The following is a 17,233-nucleotide window of genomic DNA, read 5'->3' as shown; positions in this document are numbered from 1 at the left end:
AACTTATCACAAATTCTTCCTTGAGCATAAGGCATGTGAGAGCAGAAAAATGTTCTACTTAGACTGATAGGTGGACTGACTGGCCTTCCTCGTGCTCTATTTTTAAACAAAAGTGACCTTCAGAGGTTATATTTCTGCTTTACTCCTTTCCCAAGGTTAAATCTAGTCATATTTTTCCAGTCAATGTAAAGTTGACGGTTTTGATGGCCTTGAGCTCCCTCCCTGCCCCTACAATTAATTAATGGCCCACAGAAAGTGTGTACTGTGCGTGCTATACCACATATTGTCCCAACCCTTTGCTGCTGTGCATGAGAAACAAAATTATACCGAACTTGCAGCACTGAAACAGGTTGTTCGGCTCACCTACTCCAAGTGGCTGTTCATGGTCCACAAGAGTCTTCTTCCAACTTAAATCACCTAACCTCATCAACATAACCATCGATTCCTTTCTAATGTATTCCTAATCTATTCCTTTTTAACGTATTCCTAATCTATTCCTTTTTAATGTATTAAAAGAGAAGCTGGATAAACAATCAAAATTGATTGCATTTGATACCATTTGGGATCTAGTGCTTTCATTAAAGCTAGGGTTTAGAGAATTTGAACCAGATAACAAGGGAGATATAAGTGTCCTGTCATGGTATTTAAGAATTTTTGGGAGGGGGGGGATAAAGAAGAAAGAATGTGCTTCTTTCCTGGAACATACTATGCTCCAACTCTGTCACAACGGCCTCACAAGAATTTGTCATCCTCAAAATGAATTCCAACCTTAATTTTGAAGCCCAAAATGTCACTAAATTTTGGTCTGTACTATTTTCATAGCTTTCAACAACAACTTGCAGCCTTTAGGATGGTAAAACAATTTGTCAAACAACATTTAACATTGAACAGACATTCTGGGGCACATGATCAAAAGCTGATAGAGTCATAGAACATTTATAGCTTGGTCAAAGACATAGGTTTAAAGAAGTATCTTAAAGGGAAAGAGAGAGGTGGAGACACTTTGCGAGACAACCACAGGGCTTAGGCAGTTGAAGATACGGCCACTGGTGATGGTGATTGAAATTGGAAAAATGTACAAAAGGCTAGAAATGAAGGTGAGCAGAGATCTCAGAGGGTTGTAAGTAGGGGTGCTAACTGTGATTAAATATATTCCTGGAGGTTTCATCACATGATTTGTCCAGCCATTAGTCAGACAAATCATCCATCCTTGTGATATACTGCCTTCCCATGTCAATGGAAAACAAAAAGGCTTATTACCCGATTGGATACTGATTCACTGTAAAACAGTCTTTTTCCTGTTTTCAATTTTTTTTATATCTGGTAAAGATAAATGTTCAAAGAAAATTACAAGGAAAAAAAACAATCTTTTTAAACATCCTGATTATTTTTCTCCAGGGTTATGCACAGAAGTGTCTTGGATTAATCTTGAATTCCTGGAAAATTCCTTGAATCTGAAAAATTGAGACATTGGCAGACTGAGGACTACTTTAGATCAGTAAGCATGGAGGGTGAATATGTGAGGACATGGGCAGTAGAATTTTGGATGAGGTTAGGTTTCTGGCTCATGAGAATTCAGACAGAGCTACAGCCTGTCCCTCACCCGAAAATACTGGAGAAAATATATATTCAGTCACACCTGAGCAAGCTGCTAAGTGACCAAATGGCAACTTGCCATGTCTGATTCATACAGTTCAATTATCCAAGTCACACTTCTCAGTTTCTAAGGGCAGAATTTTGCATTTCACTGGAGTTCCTGACACCTGGATAGTAAAAGTTGACGGTGAGCCCTTCCCAGATCTACTGGAGTTGCCCCACACTCATTAAATGCTCAGAGGGTTAATTGGCTCAGGTGAGACTTTTGCCCCCATTTGGAAAGTCCCAGCTGCGAGAGATGCCAGCCATTTGCCGCCCCAGCACTGTCACCAGGATCAGTGGCCACGTCCGGGTTCTGTAGCCAGGCCCTAAAAGCGATCGTCACTGAGGCCGGATAGGGAGGCATGTTCCGTGGGCTATTCAAGCGAAGCTCAGGAGGCCCCAGCGGACACAGTGGGAGCCAGGGTGAACAAACAGGGGGTGAGGATCCTCCCCCTCCCCCCATTACCAGATGTGCCAGATGGAGGACACAACACTCCAACGAATAGTTCTTCTCTTTCCCCCAGTGCTGCTGGACTAGCTGAGTATTTCCAGCATTTTCTGTTCTTACACAGATCTGTTTGAACTTCAAGCAAATTGATTCCGACTTCAGGCATAAGACCATCTCATGGATGTTACACTGTGGCATTATAAACAGAAAATTCTGCAAATACGCAGCAGGTCAGTCAGCATTTAGAGACAGGGACAGAGACATACACATTTCAGGTCCAGAGACTTCATAATTGGAAGACATTGAGCCCCAAATAAGGACTAAACAAAATGAAATGGAGGAGAGAGAAACATAAAATCTAGAAGCAGGAGTAGGCCATTCGGTCCTTCGAGCCTGCTCTGCCATTCATCTTGATCATGGCTGATCCTCCCCTTCCTCCCCTATCCCTTGATCTCTTTAGCCCCAAGAGCTATATCTAATTTCTTCTTGAAATCAGACAATGTTTTGGCCTCAACTACATTCTGTGATAGTGAATACCACACATCCACCACCCTCTGGGTGAAGAAATTTCTTCTCAGTTCTAAAAGGTTTACCCGTTATCCTCAAACTATGACCCCTAGTTCTAGGCTCCCCCACCATGGGGAACATTTTTTCTGAATCTATCCTGCCTAATTCTATTTGAATTTTATAAGTTTCCATTGAATATAATCCTAACCGACTTAATCTCTCCTCATATGACAGACTTGCCATCCTAGGAATCAGCCCAGTAAACCTTCGCTGTCGTCCCTCTATAGCAAGGACATCCTTCCTCAGACACTTTATTCACTCCATCAGAAGCTTTCATCATTTTAAAGTAAGAAGTCTCACAACACCGGGTTAAAATCCAACAGATTTATTTGCCATCACAAGCTTTTGGAGTGCTGCTCCTTCATCACCTGATGATCACTCACCTAATGAAGAACAGCACTCCAAAAGCTTGTGATGGCAAATAAACTTGTTGGGCTTTAACCTGGTATTGAGAGACTTCCTACTGTGCCCACCCCAGTCCAACGCCAACATCTCCACATCATCATGTTAAAAACCTCTATCAGGTCACTCCTCAGAAAGGAAAGCCAGCCTGCTCATTTTTATCTGATACTTACACCACACTATTCTGCTCTCTCTGTTATCAGTGGCCAGCTGGTTGTACAAGGCAGAAGGATCGCAGGTTTAACTCTCGGTCTATGGCATTAGCTGATCACATTAGGGATGAAGTTGGAGGCACAACAATTGGCCACAACAATGCATGGTTATAAAGGTTAAAATACGCTACCCACTCTGAATCTCCGTCTGGTGTGTATGTATTCCCACATCTTTGCCTGGATGTTGAGCAAGGATAAGATCGGCCTTCACTACGACGTGACTGTTTGAAAGGCCTCCCAACCCACACAATACTTAAGGCCAGTGAGATGAAGCAGTGGAAGTCAATCCGCACCCTGGGAACTATCCTCAGGAAGAATCAACACTTTACAGAGCACATTGGGACAGAAAGGGAACGGGGGTGGGGGGAGGGGGGCAGTGGTGGTGGTGGTGAAGGGAACTTAAAAATATTCACAAGTGCAAGCATATTTAAAAAAATAATAATCTTATGACCAATAACAAAACGGATTATACAATTTACAAATGATATAATGGCCTAGCCTGTCAACAGGTCTAGGCTGAAGTCAGATCTGGACCAGGACCTTTTATATATCAGTGGCATCACGCTCAGTCTTGCCTCACAGATGAAGCAGTAATACATTCAGCAATTACTGCAAATCATGCCAAAAGGAAACAAAGTTTGTAAAAGATTTGAAAAAATTGTGACACACGAAAGCTGAAATATGGCTTTTGGCTCACCCGATTATGGGAAGCATTACAGGAAAAAGGAAGAATACCAGTGACTTTTGATAGAGATCACTGATTGAATCTTCTTTGATCGGATGGTTGGTCCTTGTGGTGAATAATAAATAAGCTTGATTGACTTCCTGTAAAGCGGGAGATTATGATGGGAACCGAATGGCTAACAATGACTGCAAGGAATGGCAGGAGCCTGTCTCTGAGCTGTAGACTGAGCAGGATAGTTACAAATCTTCTCTGACAGGTTATGGGCAGAGATCTGAGTTATCGCTGTGATGTTTAACTCCCACTATACAGCGCAACAAAAAAAAACCCTTCTTACTTGGTCAAGATTCAAATCCATTCAACTCGCTACTTTAACAATTTTTGTCATATATTTTGTATCGATTTCTTTTTCAATATAAATTACAATTACAATGATGCAGAGATGCCGGCGTTGGATTGGGGTGGGCACAGTAAGAAGTCTCACAACACCAGGTTAAAGTCCAACAGGTTTATTTGGAATCACAAGCTTTTGGAGCGCTGCTCCTTCATCAGCGGAGTCCTTTCTCCACTCACCTGATCCTTCTTTAACCTGGCATTGTGAGACTGTTTATTATGCATTTATAATGGCAAAACGATATATAGTCATCCACAATCTGGCCATCGCATTCCTACAATTCTCTTAAAAGTGCTTTCTTAAATTTATTTCACTCATAATTCTTTTCTTCAAAAACTGAAATTTCTAATGGCTAAAATAGGGTCTAACCAAAATAAATAAGCTTTAAAATTGCACATTCTAAAAGACAATGATTACACTTACAGAAAGTCCTTTCTGTCTTTTAATGCCTTCATTAAAATTTGTGTCAAGGCTGAAAGCCTGGGGTCCTGGCAGATAGTTTTGTCCAGAGCTATCACACTGTGTTTGTGCCTGCACGGTCTAACTCATTTCCCAAGCTGCCGCTCCATCAGCTACACCAATTAGTTTTTCTTTAGTATCTAGCTGCTTGCGTTCAAACGTTTCGCAAAATGATTTGAAGCAGTTAAAGACAAATATCAAAAGCTAAATTGAGGCCTTTTTCTTAAAGTATGTTGCGCACACATTAGATAGGAGAGATAGAAAGAAAATGTCTTTCCTTCTGCAATGTTACTTCAATTTTCAGAAAGAAAGCTAGATTCTGCAGACTGCTGATTTTCTTGCCTGCTTTTAGAAGTCAAATAAGGTCAAAGTCAAGAGTTAAACTGGGTGACAGAGGAGATAGAACGTGAGGAAGACAAGAGAGAAGAAACAAAGACAGAAAGAAAGGCAAAGAGGTACTCTCATTCCAAATTCTAATTTTTTTTAAGTTGAATTTTGAAGGCAAATAAAGTGTTGGCTAGAAACAGAAGATGGAGTTAAGGGGATGAAAGGAGAAACAAGCCTCTTTTTTTTTTACCATTTGCAATTTGGAGTAACAAGTTTGAGCAGAGGTAGATTTTTTTTAATTCACTTGTGGGACACGGACGTTGCTGGCTGGGCCTGCATTTATTACCCAGTCCTAGTTGCCCTTGGAGAGCAGTTGAAAGTCAACCACATTGCTCTGAGTCACATGAAAGCCAGACCGGGTAAGAAATGATAGGTTTCCTTCCCTAAAGGACATTAATGGACCAGATGGGTTTTTCCAACAATCGACAATAGTTTCACAGTCATCAGTAGACTGTTAATTCCAGATTTTTTTTATTGAATTCAAATTCCACCATCTGCCGTGGCTGGTCTCGAACCCAGGTCCACAGAATATTAGCTGATTTTCTGGATCAATTGTCTAGCAATAATACCACTAGGCCATTAAGTGAAGGATAATCAAGACATTTTGCATCCTAATTTGCTGTCCATGAGAATACTTCAATGCAATTGGTTGCTTTCCCAGTCTGATGCCACAATTTATTGTGGATGCCTCAAGATCCCCTGGCTTGGTGCCAGATTCAAACTGACATTGGGAAAGGGGAAATCCACTCTGTAAAAAACTGACTTGAGGTCAGCAGCAAGTGCTATTGCTTTCCCTCTACCATAAAATCTGGGCCGTAAATTGGACATTACATTCTCCCACCAGTGGGAGCGCCGCCCCATTACAATTGGCAAGAGGATGTGATTATAGCACGGTAATCTTACAACAGCAATTTCCATTATAAAAGTGGATCACAAAATTTCAGAATAGAAAAATAAGAACAGGATACATGAGCGAATCACATCTCTGTACTCTCTAACCCAATCTCACTTGAAAACTACGTCACCTTAACTCTCCATGCACAATTTATCCACTAATATTATTTATATCTGTATTAATTTAAATGGTATTTAACCCATTATTTACATCTTGTTATGAAAATAATTGACTTCCATCTGTACCTTTGACCTCCTCCGTCCTATAAAAATTGCTGTTACTTCACAGTGCCTGTCTAATGAAGGTTCCTTCTTTGAACGTTAAACTAGATTTTAGAATCATAGAATCCCTACAAGGCAGATGGAGGCCATTCAGCCCATCTGGTCTGCATCAACTTTTACTCAGGCTTACCACATAACACCACGTATTTACCCCACCAATTCCCCTAACCTATATATCTTGGAACACTGAGGGGCAATTTAGTATGGCCATTCCACTTTACCCTGCACATCTTTGGAGTGTGGGAGAAAACCAGAGAACCCGCAGGAAACCCATGCAGACACAAGGAGAACGTGCAAAACTCCACACAGACAGTGATCTGAGGCTGGAATTGAACCTGAGACCATAGCATTGTGAGGCAGCAGTGCTAACCACTGTGCCACCCACATTTCCAATGACTGGCTGATCTTCTGTGCAGTTCCAGATGTAAAGGTACCATTATGGTCAATAGTTGTCAAATCAAAATCTATAGTGTGCACTAACTATACCCCAATGTCATGTTGTCACAAGCCTCACTCACCAGACTGATTTATAAAAACACCATGAGGACAAAACTGCTCGAGCCAATGCACTTTATCAACACATAATTCGGGATTTTATATTGGTCCTATCTCAGTAAAGTCCTTCCATTCGTGAAGGTTGCTCTCCTAAAAATGTTGCCGAGGACAAGATTGCAAATTGTGAACATACTTTATAATGGGAGTGGATTGAGGGCGGTATGGTGGCACTGCAGCCTCACGATGTCAGATTGCGGCGATGAGGGGATCTTCACAGCAACTTCATTGCAGTGTTAATGTAAGTTTACTTGTGACTAACAAATAAACTTTAAACTTTTTAAAATAGGCTCCAGCCATCCCAAAATTTGACTTTTTGAAGGCAAAAAAAAGTATTTTTGAGTAAATACAAGACAATTTTTCTGGAGAAATTGTTGAACAAAGTAAGAGGACAAGGATAATATAAAATTTATCACTTGCTGTGCAAATTATTTATTTGAGTGTGAAGGTGGAAGGTGTGAGTGAAGTGTCTGCTGTGAATATTTACATGGATTAAAAAATGTTACTCTCAGTGATTGCCTTTTGCTTTTCAATTTTGTAAAGTTCTCCAGCTAATCTTATGTGATCTGCCATCGTTGCGATTGTAAAATGAGCCACCTTAGGGTTTTCTTCCTGATCCTGTTCAACTTAATCATTTCAACCAATTCTTCTGGAGAGTTCCTTTTGACTGAAGCAACTCATTTACTTCATCTGTGATCATGTCTTCAAATCCATCCTCTGTAATGTATTTTGCCAACTCAGCCATCCTGGCCACTTTACACAGGGGAACCCTGTGAAAAAATTCTCAAGCCTCAGGCAAAAGTGTTTTCTAGCAGGCATTTATGATTGAAGATCGAACCTCATCCCTCGAGTCCTTAATTACACCGGCTGCTCTAAAGATGTTGAATCACGGACCGTGATTGAAGGGTTTGCTTCCATACAATGTAGATGTGGCAGAAACTTTGTCAGGTGCAGCAGCCATGAGGGATACAATGACCACCTGGTCCATTGACTGGAGAAGTGAGGACATATTTTGGGATCAAAGCAAAATCTCAATATCTGGATGGCTCTCTGTGAGAGAATGTGGATTTACAGGTGTATTATCGAGGATAAGAGGATCTTGAAAGATGGCTCCCTCTGACAAATCCTGCCCTCTGGCAGAAAGCAATTCTCAAATCTGTCTTCAAATACTGCTGCTGTAACTCAGGCATTGCTATTAGCCTTCCAAAGTCTGGCACACGAGACTTACTTTTCCCTTTAAGAGCCCGAGGGTTTTCTGACCTATAAACCAGCATTGGTTCACATACCAATATATAAACAAATTAGGAACAGGAGTAGGCCACGCACCTCCTCAGGCCTGCTCTGACATTCAATAAGATCATAGGTGATCTAAATTGAACCTCAACTTCACTTTCCTACCTATCCACAATAACCTATCATCCCATTGTTTACCAAGAAATTATCCATTTCTGTCTTAAAGATTTTCAAAGACTCTGCCTCAATCATCTTTTGGGTAACAGAATTCCAAAGCCTCACAATCCTCAGAGGAAAAAAAATGTCCTTGTCTCTGGCTTAAATGGGTGATCATTTATTTTTAAAAGAGCGGTTCTTAGTTCTAGATTCTCCCTCAAAAGGAAACACCTTCACCACATCTACTTTGACAAGTCCCCTCAGCATCTGAAATGTTTCAATCAAGTCACCTTCTAAAGTCCAGTGGATACAAGTCTAGTCTGTCCAGCTTTTCCTCATAAGACAACGTGCCCATTCCAGGTATTAATCTGGTAAACTTCTGTACTGCTTCCTAACACCTTTCCTTAAATAAGGAGATCAGTATTGCACGCAGTACTCCAAATTTAATCTCACCAATGCCCTGTATAATTGAAATATAATTTCCCTATTCTTGTGTTAAATTTCCTTTACAATAAACAATAACATTCTATTAGCTTTGCTAGTTACTTGCTGCACCTGCACGCTAACCTTTCGTCATTCATGCACTGGGACACCTGGATCCTTCTGCATCTCAGAGCTCTGCAATCACTCACTATTTACACTGGTTCACATTTAAATCTAGCCACACTGGCACATAGTGGAAGTGTTAGCCTCTCCTTTGCAGCTTAAAAACCAAGAGCCATTCTTTCTTCTTTTCAGATGTCAGGCCTATTTGGCATTTTCTTCCAGAACAGACCAATTTTGTTTGCATTGAAGATCTGCTCTGCCTGGGTAGCCTCTCTCCCCGTGTATTCCTGCAGCACCTTGGAAAACTCAGCTGCATGGTCGGCTGAAGCAGCCTCCCCCAACAACTCCATATCATACAGTCCAAAATGCTCTTTAAAGTGATCAAACCATCTCGTACAGTTGAGAATCCATCAGAAGACAAAGGAGAAACACCACTTTCATTGTCATAGTTATTACTGGTGACACCAGCACTACTGATACAATTCAAGTGCCTTATTTCTAATGACTGGATCATTAATCTTGGCTGCTGCTTCTTATTTTCCCTTGTGGAACTACTGTGCCTTTAAGAAATGTATGTTTTAATTATCTCTGCAGTTATAAGCAGGTGCCAGCTGCCTGATTCAATGTCCTTTTATTGCTGCTTCAACAGTTTAAACGGGCTTTTGTTTATTTGTAATCTGGGCCTAATGCACTTACAAAGGAAGAATGACTGTGACTCAGGTGGGACAGTTTTTTTTCCTCTCAAGTGTTCTATACTTTCAGTTTTGGCTGTTTTTTAGTTAGAAGGTGTGTGGAGTCCTGGCTTAAGGCAATATATGTGTGTCTCTCTCTGTTATTAAAAAATCTGCTGTTTTTTTTGCCTTCCTGGTGTGTAAACTTTACTTTAAGTGGGTTGCTAGCCAAGAGCTGGAGGCCAGCAGTGGCAAAGCCACATGAGCATTCTTATTTTTCTATGTGAAACCTGTGGCAGGTGTATATTTATAAGGTTTGTTGTATTGGAACAGTGCATTTAGTTGTTAAGGTTTATACAATAGCATGGATTTTTTTTTTGTTTGTAATTGGTAGAAGTTATTGCTAATTTTCTGTGTGTTAACTGTATTCTTAATTAAACTTTTTTTGATAAAAACTCCCTAGTGGGTCATTCGAATCATACCTGCAGTAAAACATCTCATGCTTACCTTAGCCAAATTTAAAGTGCGAATTTTATGGTCTGGGCTGACTTCAAAAAATACATTGGAGTTTCTGTCCTGGATTATAACACCCTAGACTGTGCAACCTCATGTACAACAATCCCAACCTTTACAAATACTGACTCCTGGGGCAGGCAAATAAACTCAAAGCATTCTACACACCACGAGGTGTTATTGGCAATAAGCGGGCACAGGATTTGAGCACACGTATGCAACATTTCATTGTTCATTATTTTAACAGAACCATTCACAAATAGATTAAAGCCTCCGCTAAATAAAAACGGACAGGGGGGTGTCAAACAAATTTGCCTGCTATAGTCAATAGTAATTTGCAGCCTTACTATAGATTTGACTTACTTTTCCAGCTCTTTGTCCCTGAATGCTGGCCTCCAATGCCGATATTCCATAAAAATGAGGAAGAACAGTAGACAGAATGTGAAGAGGACACCAGCAAACACCACTTTCTGCCGGGCTGTGGTGTTTAAGGGGGGCAGGCTGAAGTGCCAAGATGCAGGAAACAAACAGGAAAACCAAACTCTGAAAGAAAATTCAAAGGCAACATCTTAATCCTATAGTAATTACTGCCTGTCATCACATAATGAAAAATAAAAGACTTGCGTTTAGATGGCACTTCTCACAATCTCAAGACTTTGTGACCAACTAAATACTTTTGAAATGGTAACGCAAGAAGCCAGGCAACCAACTTGTGCGTAGCAATGAAATAAATAACCGGATTGTCTGTTTTAGATATTAGTCGAGGGATAAATATTGGTCAGGACACTGGGGGCTAGATTTTTTGGTGCTCCGCTGACAAGCTTGCAGACCGCAGGGCACGGAGGCTTTCCATCTCCTACCCAACCATCCCCAGCCTGTCTGAAATTTTACAGGTGCGAAGGGGAGATATTGGGCAGCAAGCCACTTTTGGGCCCACTGAAGCCCTGAAGTGGCCAATCATTGGCCACCCAAGGGCCTCATCCTGTACTTTACCTTTGGCAGAAGGGGAGGCATATACCAAACCAGAAGCCTAGCAGCTTTAGCTGCACAGACTGGAGTTGGGCAAGGAGGGGTGTCTTTCACTGGGGTTGGCCCATCTGAGGGTCCCCATACATGGTCATTACCTCCCCAGCAACTCTCCCCCATGTTCTCGTGGCCCCCGCCCCCCACATCACTGCTCAGCTGCCTCATTGTGACCCCCAACCACACATCTACCTGTAAATCCAGGTTCCTCAGCATTAGGTACCGCCTGCAGCCCCAGTAATTGCTACTGGAACAGCAAGGATTAAGGTTTTCCAGTAGCTTTCTAAAGCGGGGTTGTCTCCTGAGGAAGGACCATTAGTATTGCCTTAAAGCCATCAGCTGTCTCAGCATTAAATAGCTGCAGCGCAGCCACTGGGATTATGGGTGGGTTCTGCATCCCTGACATTTTAGCTAAGGGTGGGTAGGTCACATAAAATCTGACCCCATGAAACTCACCTGCTTTTCTTTGAAGTAGTGCCATAGCATCCTTAACATTTCCTGAGACGGTTTCAGTTTAAAGTCTCATTGAAAGACTGTATCGCCAACAGTTGTACTGCACTGAAGGGCCAGGCCAGTTAATCTGGAATTAATCTTGAACTCATGGCTTTCTGATTCAGAATGTACCATGAACCAAAACACGGCACTCACTGGGGAGGCATAGCGTTTAGCGCTGCTGCCTCATAGCGTCAGGGACCCCGGTTCGATTCTTGGCTCGGGGTCACTTTCTCTGCAGAGTCTGCACGTTCTCCCTGTGTCTGTACGGGTTTCCTCCCGGTGTTCCAGTTTGTTCCCACAGTTCAAAGACGTGCAGATTAGGTTGATTGGCCATGCAAAATTGCCCCAGGGATGTGTGGATTAGAGGGATTAGTGGGGTAATTGTGTGGGGTTGTGGGGATTGAGCCTGGGTGGGATTGTTGTTGATGCAGACTCGATGGGCTGAATGGTTTCCTTCTGCACTGTAGGCTTTTTGTGATTTCTACGGGGCCCATGGCTGTCACCTCTCATAACAAATTTTCCTGAGTACATTCTTAATATTGAATATTACATAATGTTATCATATTTGTTTACTGAAGGCACTCATGGTTGCTTGCAAGCATATCAGCTCAATGTATGTTTCACAGTTTACAGCATGCAACAGAGTCTCAAGATTCTGAAGCAGTTAACATCCTATGGATAACAACAACATGTGCTGCAGAGGAAGTAGGAATATCATCCCTAGAACCCAGCTGGTTGGGGTTGAGTGAAGTTGGCAGTACTATTAGATTGCCAGCCTGATGTTTTGCCAGATTATCTTGCAGGGAAATTCCACTGTGCTTGGCCATTTTTACCCACGGTTAGACACCTCCTTCAAGAGTTTGCCTTTGACTCTTCTTCTCCTCATTGGCCATTATCTCCCTTTGGCTGCATTCCAATTCTAACAAGGGGCCCAGCTGGGACCTTCTATTATTCTTCGCAGCTTTAGATCAAACCACTTAGTATTTGTTCTGACATGCCGTGCCAAACATTCATTCTCAGCAATGAGTTATGCTTACACCTCTGCAAAACACAGGCACAACAGCAGCAGTGGCCAAGGCCAGTAGATAGTTTCTACAGCCAGGCTGCTGAAGGATGCATTGCGTGTCAAGTCAGAATAAGGGGGAAAAGAGCAATATGAGCAGAAAGAGGAACTCCAGATCTTGAAAGTAAAGGACAGATCACCAGCAATATTCTCGTCCTTTAACTTTTCATTCATTGCATTTTACGTTGGCAGTTTATTCAGAATTTCAGTTATCCAGGCTTCTGTTTCAAATACAAAGTTTATTAGATCGATTTGTTTTGGCACTGCCTTTAATTTGAGGTAACATGAAGCAATGAAGAGGTCCTGTCATCTTCCCTGAATTCTGCTGGCAACAAGCCAGGGTGACTTGGTTGTTAAAGATTAAAGAGGACTGGGTTGTTTTAATGGCCCAAAGGGACAAGATATTCACATCTGTAGCAATAACCTGAGCAGCTGTGCTGATAATGGATAAACTGTTAGTTTCCAGCTCCCTGGAACATGTTAGGATTGTCAGGCTCTGTAATTGGTTATACCTCAAACAGGGTATTCCATTAAGTTAAGGGTCAGGTGGGGGGGGGGGGAATTTCTACCTTTTTTTATTCATTCATGGGACATGGACGCTGGCTGACCAGCATTTATTGCCAGAGGGCAGTTGAGGGTCAACCACATTGCTATAGGTCTGTAGTCACATGTAGGCCAGACCAGGAAAGGATTCTCTCCCCTAAAGGGCGTTAGTGAACCAGGCGGGTTTTTCCAACAATCGACAATGGTTTCACGGTCATCAGTAGATTCTTAATTCCAGATATTTTTTATTGAATTCAAATATCTGCCGTGGTGGGATTTGAACCCAAGTCCCCAGGACATTAGCTAAGTTTCTGAATTAATACTCGAGTAATAATACCACTAGGCCATCGCCTCCCCATGCAAGGGATACAAGACCTATGGGATTCACAGTTCCATAGAGGGGGAAGAGTCCATGACAAGCCATGGCCAGATTAGGCTGCAGGTTTTCCTCAAAATATCAGTGAATCTCAAAGACAGGGTCAGTGTGAAAGAACGTAAGAGCGAGCAAGATTGAGGCAGCAGTTCTTTAATGTTCACCAGACAGGATTCTCAGATTAAAGAAGCTAAGCTAGTGAGAGTTTAAGTAAAGTTAAATGATTTACCAAGCTTTGGCGAGAGAGACTCAAATTCATCCCTCACCTTGAAAGCCAATTTTGGAAAATCAAAGCTTTCTCACTGGAAAAGGGAGCTGAGGAGAGCTTTGAACAAATGAAGTATCCACTTAAGGGACAAAGTAAAGTAGAACTACAGCAGGGGGATTTTTATTCATTGTAAAAGTTAAGTGCAGGATGTTTTCTGTACTTTCTGTAGGAGGAAGTGTCCATTCGCAGTTCAATGGGCTGTTAGTCAGCTTGAGAATCCTTTCACCACTTACCCTACTATTCCCCAAAATAGTGTGGGTGTAAAAATGTGCTAAGAAAAGGTCTAAAGACAACACCACCAAAAAAAGTTGAAATAATCATTGTCTTGGGATCGTGTTGACCAAAATATGGTTGGCACATTTGTTTACCTAAATGGTTGGCTCTGAACTGAGCTCTGAAGAAGCTTAGAAAGCCAATTAACTGTATCAAACTGAGGAAGGTCGTGCTTCCCAAACTTTTCCTGATGCTGAGAGGCAGCAGTGCTAGCCACTGTGCCACCATGCCTCCACAGTGAGAGGCGATTGGAGTCCATCCCTCACCCCAAAGCTAGTCTGGGGACTTAGTTCCAAGCAGAGGCAGTACCTGTTGTGGCCACTGCAGCTCTGTACTTGGAGAGGATTGGAGAGCTATCGGCTCTATGATGGAGTATAACGTTTTTAAGTGTGAGGTTATCCACTTTGGGAGGAATAATAGTAAAATGGACTATTATTTAAACGGTGAAAAATTACAACATGCTACTGTGCAGAGGAACCTGGGGGTCCTTGTGCATGAATCGCAAAAACTCAGTCTGCAAGTGCTGCAGGTAATCAAGAAGGCAAATGAAATGTTGGCCTTTATCGCCAGAGGGATGGAATATAAAAGCAGGGAGGTCGAGCTGCAACTGTACAAGGTACTGGTGAGGCTGCACCTAGATACTGTGTACAATTTTGGTACCCTTATTTAAGAAAGGATATATTAGCTTTGAAGGGGGTACACAGAAGGTTCACCAGGTTGATTCCGGAGATGAGGGGTTTGGATTATGAGGAGAGATTGAGTAGACTGGGCCTGTATTCATTGGAGTTTAGAAGGTTAAGGGGAGATCTTATAAAGGCATACAAGATAATGAAGGGGCTAGACAGGGTAGAAGCAGCAAGGTTATTTCCACTTACAATGGAAACAAGAACTAGGGGGCATAGCCTCAAACACGGAGGAGTCAATTTAGAACAGAGTTGAGGATGAACTTCTCTCACAGGGTAGTGAATCGTGGGCCGAAGGGCCTGTTTGTGCTGTAGTGTTCTATGTGTTCTATGAATCTCCGGAATTCTCTGCCCAATGAAGCAGTAGAGGCTACCTCTTTAAATGTATTTAAGTCACAGATAGATAGATTTTTAACCAATAAGGGAATTAAGGGTTATGGGGAGCGGGCGGTTAAGTGGAACTGAACCCACTATCAGATCAGCCATGATCTTATTGAATAGCGGAGCAGGCTCGAGGGGCTAGATGGCCTACTCCTGCTCCTATTTCTTATGTTCTTATGATAGATAGAAGTCCTGCCTACTGCCAGTTAACGTTCAATTGATGCATAATGTGCCCACTTTGCCAAGATAAGACAATGGGCAGCACAGTGGCACAGTAGTTAGCACTGCGTCAGAGACCCAGGTTCAATTCCAGCCTCGAGTCTGTGTGGAGTTTGCACATTCTCTCCATGTCTGCGTTGGTTTCCTTTGGCTGCTCTGGTTTCCTCCCACAGTCCAAAAATGTGTGGATTAGGTTGATTGGCCACGCTGAATTGTCCTTTAGTGTCAGGGGATTAACAATGTTAATACGTGGAGTTACGGGGATAGGGCCGGTGTGGACTGTTGTCAGTGCACGCGCGATGGGCTGAATGGCCTCCTTCTGCACTGTAGGGATTCTATGTTATCTTTCTTTATAAGATCAGAGCAAGATACTTTGATTGGCACTGTAGTTGTGTGCTGAAAAGCCCTGCATTGTATTGCGAGTTCTCAACGGTGCTAAAATAAGCAGGCAATTGTAGTTGGCAGGCTGCCGCCCTATTATCCCATGGAACTTCCTGCGAGCATGGGAAATTTAAATCCTTATTTTTAAAAAAAACCACATAGAGTAAAACAAAACTTAGTCTCATGGCCCAAATTAATTTAAAATAATTGGATTTGTTAGCATCCTGCAAAGAGATACCAACAGTCACTTTGGCCCATAGTAGACTGCAATAGACAGGCTCCACTGCTGTGAGCTGGCCATTGAGTTGTACCTATTGGTAAGCTGTCATAGTTATTGTTACGCTGTTTTGTCCATTGTACTTGTGACAGTTTAAACTTTCTATCCCTTTTCATCATCTTTTGAGATGTTCCTGAACCTCACTTTTCATAAATGTTAGATAATCAAAGTTCCAATGAGATTACTTATCCTGCATTGGCACCTTCAATTACAGATCATTACCCCTTCAAAAATGAACAGTTTCATCATTTCCAGACCTGCATAAGGCCATCAAATAAAATAAGCTCCTTAAACTGAGGAGAAGGGGCAGAGGATGGCATGGTGGCATAGTGATTAGCACAGCTGCCTCACAACACCAAGGGCCCATGTTCGATTCTTGGCTTATCTGTATGGAGTTTGCACATTCTTCTTGTTTCTGCGTGGGTTTCCTCTGGGTGTCCCGGTTTCCTCCCACAGTACAAAAGACGTACTGCTGAGGTGCACTGGCTGTGCTAAATTCTCCCTCAATGTACCAGAACAGGCGCCAGAGTGTGGCAACTAGGGGATTTTCACAATAACTTCATTGCAGTGTTAATGTAAGCCGACTTGTGGCACTAACAAATAAACTTTTAAAAAAAAATCCTTTCAATCTTTAGTTATCAAACCCAACTTGTTAAATCATGAAGAAAATGCTAAATATTTTGAGACTGCATTTATGTGAGATTTATGAAGGAATTGCATAACTTACCTAGCCATATGGTAAAGGCACAGCATGTAGGAGGAAAGGACCTTGACAACACAGCTTCTATATTAAGCTTCTTGCTGCTGAACGTCACCTCGACATCTTGAGTTGATAGGTGCACGCTGCTGATAGCGTGGATCAGACCTGCCTCCTTTTGCTATGCACGGCTCAAAGGTCAACTAAAAAACACATTGAGAGAGGGAGATAGACAGAGACTGAGGGAAAGTTAGGTAGACAGAGCAAGTAATCAGCAGTAAAACACATCAATAAAGATCTAAGCACTGAACAGATTCACACGACCTCCCCATTTATTATTTCCTACCTGTGATTCTGCATGACCGATGCAGGCTTTAAGACTGATCCATCACGAAGCCATTTTCTGTAAGCATATGGTAGCTGAGCTGCGGCACTTCTCGCACCATCGCAATAACTCAGCTACATCAACCCTTTTAGTGAGTTAGACATTTCAGAATTTCTATCTTCAACCTGGTGTATGA

The 17,233-nt window shown here is 42.1% G+C and overlaps 1 protein-coding gene across 1 annotated transcript in view; it reads right to left on the bottom strand.

The window, feature by feature from the left end:
* LOC145354503 (ectonucleoside triphosphate diphosphohydrolase 4-like) overlaps window positions 1-17,233 on the bottom strand; it is an 84,070-nt gene that overhangs the window by 62,797 nt on the left and 4,040 nt on the right. The window contains exons 2-3 of the mRNA XM_080205927.1: window positions 16,743-16,915; window positions 10,400-10,579 (exon numbers count right to left, since the gene is read on the bottom strand). Of these exons, the coding sequence (XP_080062053.1) occupies window positions 10,400-10,579; window positions 16,743-16,768 (206 nt within the window). The 5' untranslated portion in view covers window positions 16,769-16,915. The remainder of the gene's footprint in view (window positions 1-10,399; window positions 10,580-16,742; window positions 16,916-17,233) is intronic.

The sequence above is a fragment of the Carcharhinus amblyrhynchos genome, chromosome 17 (assembly GCF_965287045.1).
Source record: "Carcharhinus amblyrhynchos chromosome 17, sCarAmb.v2.hapA, whole genome shotgun sequence".
Classification (NCBI taxonomy): Eukaryota; Metazoa; Chordata; class Chondrichthyes; order Carcharhiniformes; family Carcharhinidae; genus Carcharhinus; species Carcharhinus amblyrhynchos.
The sequence above is the reverse complement of the archived record's forward strand: the minus strand, read 5'-3'. Positions and strand labels throughout refer to the sequence as shown.